The 12,124-nt window shown below is 38.2% G+C and overlaps 1 protein-coding gene across 7 annotated transcripts in view; it reads right to left on the bottom strand.

Moving 5' to 3' along the window:
* Positions 1–8,853, bottom strand: part of dnmt3ab (DNA (cytosine-5-)-methyltransferase 3 alpha b) — a 77,777-nt gene extending 68,924 nt beyond the window's left edge. The window contains exons 1-3 of one of the 7 annotated variants that reach the window (XM_059520677.1): positions 8,601–8,853; positions 6,427–6,616; positions 3,538–3,642 (exon numbers count right to left, since the gene is read on the bottom strand). In XM_059520677.1, coding sequence (XP_059376660.1) covers positions 3,538–3,642; positions 6,427–6,504 — 183 coding nt within the window. In that variant the 5' untranslated portion in view covers positions 6,505–6,616; positions 8,601–8,853. The remainder of the gene's footprint in view (positions 1–3,537; positions 3,643–6,426; positions 6,617–8,600) is intronic. The other 6 variants (XM_059520679.1, XM_059520676.1, XM_059520675.1 and 3 more) reach the window with 6 other exon arrangements.
* Positions 8,854–12,124: the final 3,271 nt, after the last annotated feature.

Consider the following 12,124-nt stretch of genomic DNA (forward strand, 5'->3'; position numbering starts at 1 on the left):
TTGACTTTATTGTTACACACACACACACACACACACAAATCTTTTTATTTATTTATTTCAGTCTGGGGTCTTGGTAAGCATTAAAGGGATTGTTTGCTCAAAAATGAGAAGTCTGTCATTTACACAAACTTGTATTATGTCCTTTCTTCTGTGGAATATAAAAGAAGACATTCTGAAGAATGCTGGCAAGCAAACAGTTTTGGCGCCCATTGACTTCCACTGTATAGTCCAAAAAATATATAATAATCTTTTTACAAATATCTTCTTTTATGTTCCACAAAAGACAGGAAGTACAGGTTTGGAACAACATGAGGGTGAGTCATAGATGACAGAATTTATATTTTTGGATGAATTATCCCTTTAAGAGCAATACCCTCTCAACCACAAAGCAACTTCCAACCTCACCCAAGCTTTACAATGACACGTTTTGCATGGAAAATGCATGCCCTTAAGTCCAACCGAACACAGAGATGCCCGGAAAACCATGAAACAATGGTGCTGGCTGCAGTCCAGTGATCTAAACAATGTGGTTTGCTTTCATATTAGCACCTTCCTTATGTGACCTAGAAACAAATCCCTCCATGTGTATATGCTGCACTAAAGTTTGGAAATAAGAATAAAGGAAAACAATGCCTACCATTCAAGATCAAAAATAGAGCTGAATTTCAAAGTTCCGGTCATCGCTCTTGATATGTCATTTAAAGCCTGGTCTTCCTCAGACAGCTTCACAATTCCAGGACATTTCAGCGAGGCAGTCAAACATAGAGTGCTAACAAAGTCCTCCACATCAGCAGTCAGCACCTCTATGAGAGATGACTCAAACATTATTCTATCTGTCTTCACGTGGCTTACATTTCACAGAGTAAGACATTGCTTTCCTCACAGGACCAAAATTACCTGTTGAGGGAATGGGATAGGAGGATAATACAATCAAAAATGTCCTCAGGGGAAGGCAGGAGAGGATGTGGGGCAACCGAACATCCACATGCCCTGACATGCCCTCTTTGAAATAATTATGCAAGAGCTGGGATTATATAAAAAAAAAAAAAAAGGAATACTGGCTCTGGAGAAGAGGGATGTTTACGAGGGACTGGACATGGAAATGAATTCACTTAATTCCATAATTCAATCCCTAATATTTACAGGGCCCACGACAAAGGTTTCATGACTTTTCTCTAGGGCCCAGTGAGTAGGCTAATCTATACTGCCATGCAAAGGCAAAAGACCGTAACTTTGATTTTCATCGAAAATGAGTTATTGATATTTTTGGGACATTCAAGATCATGTGAATAAGTAATGAATAAGTTGTTTTTCTGAGAAAATAATGTGCGTCTCAACCATAACTTCGAAAAGCCCCGTAGAAACCAAGGCAAACCACCGTATAACACCAGTTACGGCTCTTTTACTTAGTTTGGAACCCTCAAATTGAGTTACGGCGTTCTGACTTTGTTTAGCCCTCGCATCAATATGATGTTACGTTGTTCTGCCTTTATTTTACTGTCCATTAAAGTCTGCCGCATTTTAATTACGGTGTAGACAAACGAATTAGATAGATCGCAATCTACCAATCAGCTCCATATAACAAAGCACTGTAAAGACTAGATACCTTGGCAGCAATATGTAATCGTGAATAACCTTTAAAAAGTGATGCAGATTCCCCGTGACCTAGTTTTACGCCTAATTATCATTTCATTCACCTGTGTTTGATTAATTAACTTTTTACATTTCTGTTTGCTCCCCCTTAAATACTCTCAGTTCTCCCCTTAGCCTTTGTCCATTCTACTTTAAGTTGAGTTGTGTGTGTCTTGTGCTTCTTTGAATTAAAACATGATTATTGGTTTTGCAACCGTTTGCCTTCGTCTGCTTTCGTTGGACACAACCGTAACACCAGGCTGTCACTTCTAGTTGGACGCGTGAGGACTTGAATGCTGTAGCTAGCATGCTCAATCATAAAATCAATAGCCTACTAACAGTTCACAATTAAATCCATATCCTACCTTTTCTTAACTCCGTAAAATCCACGCCATGGATAAACGTCATTGGAGAAGTTGAATCCACAAGCATTCTGAGCATTATTCCTGCTGCTGGCATTCTCATCAATTCACAAGTCATTATTTTAGGTTATGCTATTTCATACAACTTAATATAAAATTTCTAGCATTCTTTTACGTTACTGAGCATAGCAAATAAATTGGTATCCACGGCATTCGCACTTTTAGTCAGCTTGTTACGGTCAAAAAAAAAACCTTAATACAGTCACATTACTAAATGCCTTGGTGTGACTTCTCACGTTTTGCAGACAATGCAAAGGCAGAGTACATTAACTTCAAAAGAGAGGTAAAAATCAAGTTTGAGCTCACAATTTTTTAATATAGATAATTTTCATTACTTAAACATCTAATTGTTTAAGTAATTGTTTACTAATTTGTCTGGAAAGTTGTTTTTCTTAGTTTTAAACTCTAGCGAGTTAAGGTCTTTTGCCTTTGTAGTGCAGTATAGAGGACTTCATTGGGGTCCCAGGACGCGGGTTAACATTTCCCAATTGGCCTCCAACCTAACAATGGCCCTGAGTGGTTTGTCAGGAAGGTGCAAAACAAGCAAGAACACAAACATTGAAGCTCACTATGCACTGTATGACTTTTTAAATGTATGATAGATTATACCATGTGATCTGAAAGAGATAGACAAGTCAGTTGTGTGTAGTGTTTTATACCAAATTTTACGGTAAATTGTAGCCACAATTCATTGTTGAAAAAGCAGGTGATTTCAATAACTAGGTACTAACCCTTAACCTACCACTAAAGCTAACCATAAATCATATAGTTACCTATATAACAGTACCCAAGGGCCAGAGGTAAGTATATTGTACAAACATCAAAGTACACACACTGTAAAATAAAGTACAACAAAACATAGACTTTATTCATACCACAAAAAGACAAACGTATTACTGAAAAATGCACAATATGCAATCATCCAGCCTAGGGTGAAGTCAGTATGTACATTTACAATAATTTGGGGGAAAATATGATGTAATTTAGTGGACTATGTCTATTTTGAACAGCCAGGGATTGTACATTCGTAGAAAACTCACATTTTTCCTCTATGACAATAGAAACCCTTTATGGTCTCAGACAGTAAGATCGTGACTAAAATTACTGTCCACACCAAACTTGTCAACACCATGCTGAGGTGTTATTGTCGGTCACAAGTGGTTTTTAGTTCTTTGCTATGGGGTTGTTAGGATTTTGCCAGGCCCAAGTCAAAATAATGCTCAGGTCTCTCCTTCAAGTCTATAGGAGTCTTTGTGTGTTTTGTTGTCCACCAGGTTAAATTCTCAGGTTTGATCAGTTTGAAGAAATGTGCCTGGTGGCCCCATGTCATTACCAACAACCACATGTTTGCCTATTTACCCATTCCCTACCACTGCGCAAGACTAGCGCCTGGTGGATAAATGAAAATAAACCGAATCCCAAGGGAAGCTGGGTGTGTTGTGGTTTGGTTGAGTGTTGAGAGCTCAGTCTCTAGGATACTCACGGGGATGTGCTTGCGTTTGCGGCCAGGCCGTCCAACCTTGCGGACAGGAGTGCAGAGCGAAGGCATCTCATCAATAATCACGGTGTCCGTTCTAGAGTTCTCATTCTAAACAGAAATATGAACATCAATTAAACATTATTACTTAACCAAAGTCCTTACTGGCTCATATTCAAGCTCTCAGGCATTTAGCCATTTTGAGATCGATGGATAATAAAGAAAAAATAGAGTTTTAGTTCCATTCCAAAACATTTTGAATATATACATATATATATATATATATATAAACTGCAGCTACTTAATTACTATTAATTACTATTTAATTTTAAATTCACTGATTTAGCCGCACCCTATCAGTTTTTGGGCCCTATTTTAATGATCTAAGCTCATGGTCTAAAGCGGAAGGTGCACTCAGGAAGTGTCCAAATTCACTTTTGCTAGTTTAACGACGGGAAAACGGTTGGCGCGCCTGAGCGAATGGTCTAAACGGGTTGTCTCTATTCTCTTAATGAGTACTGGGTGTTTTTTTGGGCGTACTGTGCAATAAACCAATCAGAGTCTCATCTCCCATCCCTTTTAAAAGACATTTGCTCTCGCACCTTGGCAGATTTGCTATTTACATGGTGGAATGTAATTTTTCATTTTTAAAAAATGTTTGTGCACTGCTGCGCGTCCCTGTGTGTAATAAGCAACGTTTATACACGTTGTGCATACACCTATCGGTGCATATTATTAACATGCTCTTTAAATAAAACTTTAAAAAACATTGCGCAAGATAGACTAGGTTTGAGTTGGTCTATGGTGGAGTCTATTTTCAGCTCCTCAAAATAGCAAAGCGACAAAAATGCGCCTAAACACACCTCTTATTTATACCAGCTCGCACATGGGCGCATAAATGGACGCAAATGCATTTACTATTTAAACAACGTGATGCAGGACGATAAATTGAGAACTGCGTCAGGCTGAAACTAGCAAAAACACTTGCGCCGTGCCTTACATCGTATTGCGCCGGGTGTATAATAGGGCCCATTGGTTTATAATGAGAATTTTTCAAATGTGCAATTATTAGATATCAATTGCTATCAACGATTATTGGATATTTACACTACAGTCCAAAGGTTTTGGTTGTAACGTGAAAATAATAATCAGCTTATCAATATTGGATGGAATATTAAAATCAATTCAGCGTTAGTTTTTTTTTTTTACAATATGTATTCTAAACCTTTACACACCAAAACATTCCAGTAAACACAACAAGTGCGAGAACTTGAAATATCACTATCTTTCACGCCAAGGTTGTTTAGCTAATGAGAAAAGCCAGTGTTTGACTGGCATCGTTCTTTTAGCCGAGCTTAAGTGTGGGGTGATACAGCCGTGGAGAGATCCCGTACTCTCTGGGCTCTCTCCTGACACACTTACAAAGACACTCAGTGGTTCATTCTCTCCCCTCATTCACTTTCTCTTTGTTTAACACAACTGTGTCTTCCCTCCTCAACAATAGCCACTCTTCGTCCAGCCAAGCACCCTAGGGTGGACGGGAGAGAAAAGATGATCCTAATGTAGCAGCTTCAGGGCTGGGATGAATCAAACCACCGGCTCTAAATCAGAATGCTAAAGAGGATGCTGTCCCCGTCTGCCATGACTACTGAGAAGTCAAGCATGGCGGAAAGATGGCGGGACACCAATGGAATGCCTTATTGTTAATGCATAATGACACTGATATAAAGCAGAGTACAAATAGCATCTCAAGTTACCTAAAAATATACAATTACATTCAAATAAAGTTTTTTATGTATATATATATATATATATATATTTAAAATATGATGTATATTTATGTTTTATATATTTTTATATATATATATATCTTTTTACTTAAAATATGCAGAGTTCTGGAGAGTTAGCATTGCTCTTTTCTTGTGATGGTCTTTCCACATTTTATGACTAAATAAACCCTCACACAATGTTCTCATTATGATACAAATAAACAAACAAAAAACAAAGGGTGTGCACAGAAATCGGCGTTGCCTTGTATGAACTCAGTAACACTGTCTACATCTTTGCTCTATTTCTGTCGGCAGCCGGATATTTAAGGCATGAACTGTTGCCAAGCAACAGGACTACGAGCGTAGCCGGGTCCATGGGTGCAGGGGTGGGGAAGAATGAATTCCCCCGTAAATCAGTCGAACTGGAGCCTCTCCTACACAAGACAACACCCACGTCACTAAACGCCCGTACGAAACAGAGCAGACACTATCTCTGATAACAATTCACTCGTGTTTACTTATTATGTTCTCTCTACGCTGACACTCGATAGCCCCGCAAGTCACTGCTGTGGAAATGAATCATGTCAAACTAAAATGATAAACTGAATGAAATATTGTAGTGATGGATTTGAGGAGAGAGTTAAAGGGACAGTTCACCTAAAAATGTTATTCCGTGAAACATGAAAGAAGATACTTTGAGACATTTTGGAAGCGGCCAAAACTTTTTGGTCCTTCAAAATATTTTCTTCTAATGTCCCGCAGAAGAATAAAGTCATCCATGTTTGGAACGACATGAGGGTGAGTAACTCACTGTCAAAATCATTCATATTAATTTAAGGATTCCATGTTGCATTTATAAGATGTCACCACCTCTTTTCAAATCATGGGAACAACCATTTTCATCGGCATAAATGTAGCTAAATATAGCGAAGGTTTCAGTTAAAAGACACACTGACGTTTTATTTTCAAAGCTAAAGAGTATTTATAAAATTCTAATCGCTGTATATACAAAGTTAGCATAGGCATTTCCAAACACAACACATTTCACTGATGGTAACTAGCCTTATTTCAGGGAGTACACAACAGACCGAACTTAAAAATGTCCAGAGACTCATTAACCTCTTACCATTTGATTTCCGTTGGTGTCACAGCTGAAGTCGGAGCTCTTAAATGCGGCGGCGGTGGTGACTGTGTTGGACGGCATCGCCAAATGAGTGACTGTTCACAAAGCAAAAGTCGAAAAAGATAATAAAAAAAATGTAAAGAACAAAAAAGTGTGGGGGGGGGGGGTGATGGCCCTCCTTCTTTAGGATCCCCTGTGAAAAGGAACACCATAATCAGAGGAAGCAGCACTCGAACACATCCAGAAGATTAGAATAACACAATCATTCTTTAATAATAAAAAGTTGCCTTCAAATAAGTGAAAAACTTATAAGAGGAACTGCACTTCTTAATGTCTGTTAAGTAATTAAAACATTGAAGTGTATGCAGATATTAGGGAATAAGACGTCACATTCAGGTCGTGGATGAGAAATCGACGTTAATAACATGTACATTTTCAGTCTAATACACCAGAAAATAAGGTATTGATGAGCTGACTCAAAATGTATGCATTCTCCAACTGCTGCATGAAAATCCTTCTCTGGGGTGAAATATGAACTCCTCGCTTTATGGTATTTCCTATTTTCTCCCTCAGAGCAGTTTTAAAGGAATCTGTACATTTTATTCTTCACTCCCATATATTGGTGCTTCAGTGTGCTTTCTCTACAAGTACATAGGACACCAAAGTCCCATGAAATTTGATTTGGAGGTCAATAAATTATCATTTTTAGTTCAACCAAAAAATGTATAATCTTTGCTTACTCTAATTTCATTCCAAACTCAAACAATTTATTTTCTTCCAGTGGAAAAAAAAAACTAAAGAAGAGGTTTAGCAGAATGTGCATGCTGCTCTTTTCCAGCCAGTGAAAGTAAATGGTGACTAGAGGCTATAAAGCTCTAAAAATGACAAAAAGCATCATAAAAGTCATCTAAATTATGTGTGCTACATCCAAAAATCAAATAACTTTCTTTGTGAACCAAACCAAAATTTAAACTGTTGACTCTGAAATCTCAATCAAGTAAACATATTTTTTCACCTAAAGGATGCACTACCATAATTATTAGGATGTAGTGCATCCTTTAGGTGTTTGTTCTGTGTATTTGTGTTAAACCACAATTTATTGATTATGAATTTTGACATTTATGTCGTCAAACATCATTTGACCTTATACCTCTTGTAAAAAATGAATACACATAAAATGTTATTATGTATGGGATTTTAGAATACAATCATCTGTTCCTACAAACTTACTGTATATGGCTTCAGAAGACATATATAATAGTATGTATTATATAATATATATTAATATAATAGTGCCACTGGCTTGTGAAGTTGTGAATGACAGTAGGGTGAGTAAATGTCAGTATTTTCATTTCTGGGTGAACTATCCATAATTTTTTTAATATCATAACCATACAGTAGTTTCTGCATACACATTATAGTGTAGTGACTAAAATGAGGTAACTTGATATTGCTAGTTTTAGTAAAACGAAGGAAAACTCTTGAAACTGGACATCCCATATTAATTTATTATAATTTCATAGTTCTAACAATAACTGTAACGTTGGTATTTTAGTAAACTCTGGCCTCCACAGTACAATCCATAAATACAAGGGTAATGGCCAGAGTCATTAATATTCAATAACCGGTGAGATGTGTCACAGGTATCCAATCACAAGGTGTTAATTGATCACGTGTCCATCATAGTCTGTAACTGCACAAAAGCTCTTTTAATCATCCGCCTACTCGGATTATTCGGCCTTTATTCGGACAGTCATTTCCAACAGGCCAAGGCGGCTTAAATGTGACCCCTAGGTGAGCTGCCTACCTAGACACCACTTTCAGTCACCTTCAGTGTGTCTTGTGGCATTTTTGTGCATCATAAGCGCTTGCGGAACAGAATGATTATCAAAAAACCTGTGCAACTAGAGGCAGCTCGTTAGTTTTTGAAACAAAGCCATTGTTTCTCAAATCGAGTGTACGGACGCTACGCTTGCGAGGAGCTACAAATGAGCGCTCATCAAGTTCAAGAGCACATCATGCTGTATTAAGTCGCACATCTGTACGAGCAGGAAAAACCTCTGGCCACATCGAGCCGCCCCCCTCCGTATCGCCCCGAAAAACAGCCAGCCCCACGGCGGAGACTTATTTCGATGGAGGCTTTAGGTTCTAGACAAGTGCAACGCAGTGTTAATTACCCGCTTCGCCAAGTTCCAGGCCTGACCCCTTTTTTGTTTTCGCTGACTCCCGGATCCTCCTTCTGCTTCGCTCTCCCCGTCCTCCACCACCTCCCCAGCCGGCCAGCTCTCCTCCAGATGCTCGGCTCTCAGTGACTGCAGAGGCCGCTCCGCTCCTCTCCGACAGCGGCTCCGCGGGTCCTAGAGACTGCCGCTTACGGGGAGTGCGATTGCTTCACAGAAAGAGGCATCATCATCATACACGTCTTCCTTAAAAGCATGAAATCATCCTATCTATTTTTCAAATGCATATTGCAGATCTTATGGCGAACGATTTAGCTTTGTATGTTTTGTTTATTGATTAATTAATTTATTACAAATTCTATCAAAATGTCAGAATTGGATCTTCCATTGAGAGAGTGACGGTCTCTTCTCTGGAGATGAACTGTAGGCAGGACTTCTTCAATCATTTAGTCCGCTTATTTAAACCACGCCCCTGCAAATCAGCCTTCAATTTTTAAATCAACGCCCACTCAACATCCAATCAAGACACGTTCTACATTTTTGTCTTTTTTGATAATTTAAGGTGTTAGGTGTGTTCACGCTATGTCGCAAATATGAGATTCCAACTTGTAAAAAACACTCCTCGTACTCATCCCATCCCTCAACTCGCTGCATTAAGTGCGTTCAGGCCATATCCTATTTATCGTTATTACGACATACCAACTTGAAAAAAAGTATTCACGTCCTCATAGAACTCGTAATTACAACTTGTGAACCGGGAGTTTTCTGAGAGCTACAGCCTGTACCACGTGACCATTGCACCTCACTTGGAACCAGAGCAAAATGGTGGCACCTTAAAGAGTAAAATATAATTAAGCACTTATTTCGTAATATTTCTTACGTAACATACTTTCATGTGGATTCATATGGTCACTATAGAAATGGATAGTCCGCAATCCGAGGATGTTAACAGCACTGAGTTAAACTTGAAATGTTGTCAACACCGGAATTACGTTAATTACAAAATGGCATGATCTTTGCATTATTTACCGTAATTGTGAAATTACAGTATTCTACAGTCTTTGTTGTTACATGGATAGCCAAGATATCTAACTTTTTGCTGCATGTCTTTCGTTTATATTCACATTACTTTTGTACGAAGACATCTACATTGGCAAAGGTCAATTTTAAAACATAAATATTACAAAAATAACTGCTTAATTACATATTACTACTGTAAGGGCCGCCATTTTTACTCTGGTTCTCCGGGAGATGCAGCGGTCATGTGGTACAAGCCGTAGCCTTTAGAAAACACCCAGTTCACAAGTTGTAATTATGAGTTCTCTGAGGATGTAAACACTTTTTTTCAAGTTGTTATCTCATAATTACAATACAGGGTGAATGTGTTTTCATCTCAAAATTACGGTAATTACGACATGGCGCGAGCACAGCATTACTCGGATTTATAGCTGCGTTCATGCCGTGTCGTAGTTACTGTAATTTCGAGATAACAAAAACGTGACATTTTGATCAGAGCTGTAGCACATGAATATGCAGTGGTCAGGTGGTACAGCGGTCATGTGGTCTGTCTCACTAATTCAGATTCATTGCGACTGACTTTTTGTAGGCTACTGTCATATATGTTCATACATCAACAGAATGTGGTTGGATTTTTTATATGTCCGCACACTTGTTTTTTTTTTTTTTTTTAGACGAATTGAAGGCATCACTTCAGAACCCTGGAGTAACATGTGGGAATAAATAAAAAAAAAAAACATTATGCCACCCATTTTATTTTAGTTAAACTGTGTTCATTTAACTAAGGGGCACATATTAATAAATTCGGGGAACAAATTAGTACAATGTGACCACAATGTAAAGATTATTCAGGGAATTCATTAATTCATTAATAAATTGTGGGGCTCTGTACATCATCTCATTTACACATTAGCTTTGAATATGCCTGAAAAAAAATGGTTTAGCTTGATTTGTGTTAAAAAAAAAGAGAAAAAAATTAAACTATTTATAGATGTAGCAGCTGTACTTGCATAACTACTGTAGCTGCTACAGGGCATTCGTTTCAAGTGCATAGACTTGCTTTAAAAGTGATTTATAAGGTCTGTTATTAAACAGAGTCCATTGAAATTTCAGGACGTTTATTTTCAGTAAACCTGAGTGAACTCAACCATCCTACAGTCGTGGCCAAAAGTTTTGAGAATTACATAAATATTGGAAATTGGAAAAGTTGCTGCTTAAGTTTTTATAATAGCAATTTGCATATACTCCAGAATGTTATGAAGAGTGATCAGATGAATTGCATAGTCCTTGTTTGCCATGAAAATTAACTTAATCCCAAAAAAACCTTTCCACTGCATTTCATTGCTGTCATTAAAGGACCTGCTGAGATCATTTCAGTAATCGTCTTGTTAACTCAGGTGAGAATGTTGACGAGCACAAGGCTGGAGATCATTATGTCAGGCTGAATTTTGGAAGATGGCCTGGTGTCAAGAAGGGCAGCAAAGAAGCCACTTCTCTCCAAAAAAAACATCAGGGACAGATTGATCTTCTACATAAAGTATAGGGAATGGACTGCTGAGGACTGGGGCAAAGTCATATTCTCCGATGAAGCTCCTTTCCGATTGTTTGGGGCATCTGGAAAAAGGCTTGTCCGGAGAAGAAAAGGTGAGCGCTACCATCAGTCCTGTGTCATGCCAACAGTAAAGCATCCTGACACCATTCATGTGTGGGGTTGCTTCTCATCCAAGGGAGTGGGCTCACTCACAATTCTGCCCAAAAACACAGCCATGAATAAAGAATGGTACCAAAACACCCTCCAACAGCAACTTCTTCCAACAATCCAACAACAGTTTGGTGAAGAACAATGCATTTTCCAGCACGATGGAGCACCGTGCCATGAGGCAAAAGTGATAACTAAGTGGCTCGGGTACCAGAATGTTGAAATTTTGGGTCCATGGCCTGGAAACTCCCCAGATCTTAATCCCATTGAGAACTTGTGGTCAATCCTCAAGAGGCAGGTGGACAAACAAAAACCCACTAATTCTGACAAACTCCAAGAAGTGATAATGAAAGAATGGGTTGCTATCAGTCAGGATTTGGCCCAGAAGTTGATTGAGAGCATGCCCAGTCGAATTGCAGAGGTCCTGAAAAAGAAGGGACAACACTGCAAATACTCTTTGCATAAATGTCATGTAATTGTCGATAAAAGCCTTTGAAACATATGAAGTGCTTGTAATTATATTTCAGTACATCACAGAAACAACTGAAACAAAGATCTTAAAGCAGTTTAGCAGCAAACTTTTTGAAAACTAATATTTATGTAATTCTCAAAACTTTTGGCCACGACTGTAGATGATATATAGTTCACCCAATATGAAAACATGGCAAACATGAGACAGTTTAATGGATAGTTCACCCAAAAATGTAATTCCTGTCATCATTTACTCACTCTCAAGTTATTTCAAACCTATATTAATTTACTGATATTCTTTTGCTGAACAAAAATTAAATAAAAGTAGTCATTG

Source organism: Carassius carassius, chromosome 32 (assembly GCF_963082965.1).
Source record: "Carassius carassius chromosome 32, fCarCar2.1, whole genome shotgun sequence".
Lineage (NCBI taxonomy): Eukaryota > Metazoa > Chordata > Actinopteri > Cypriniformes > Cyprinidae > Carassius > Carassius carassius.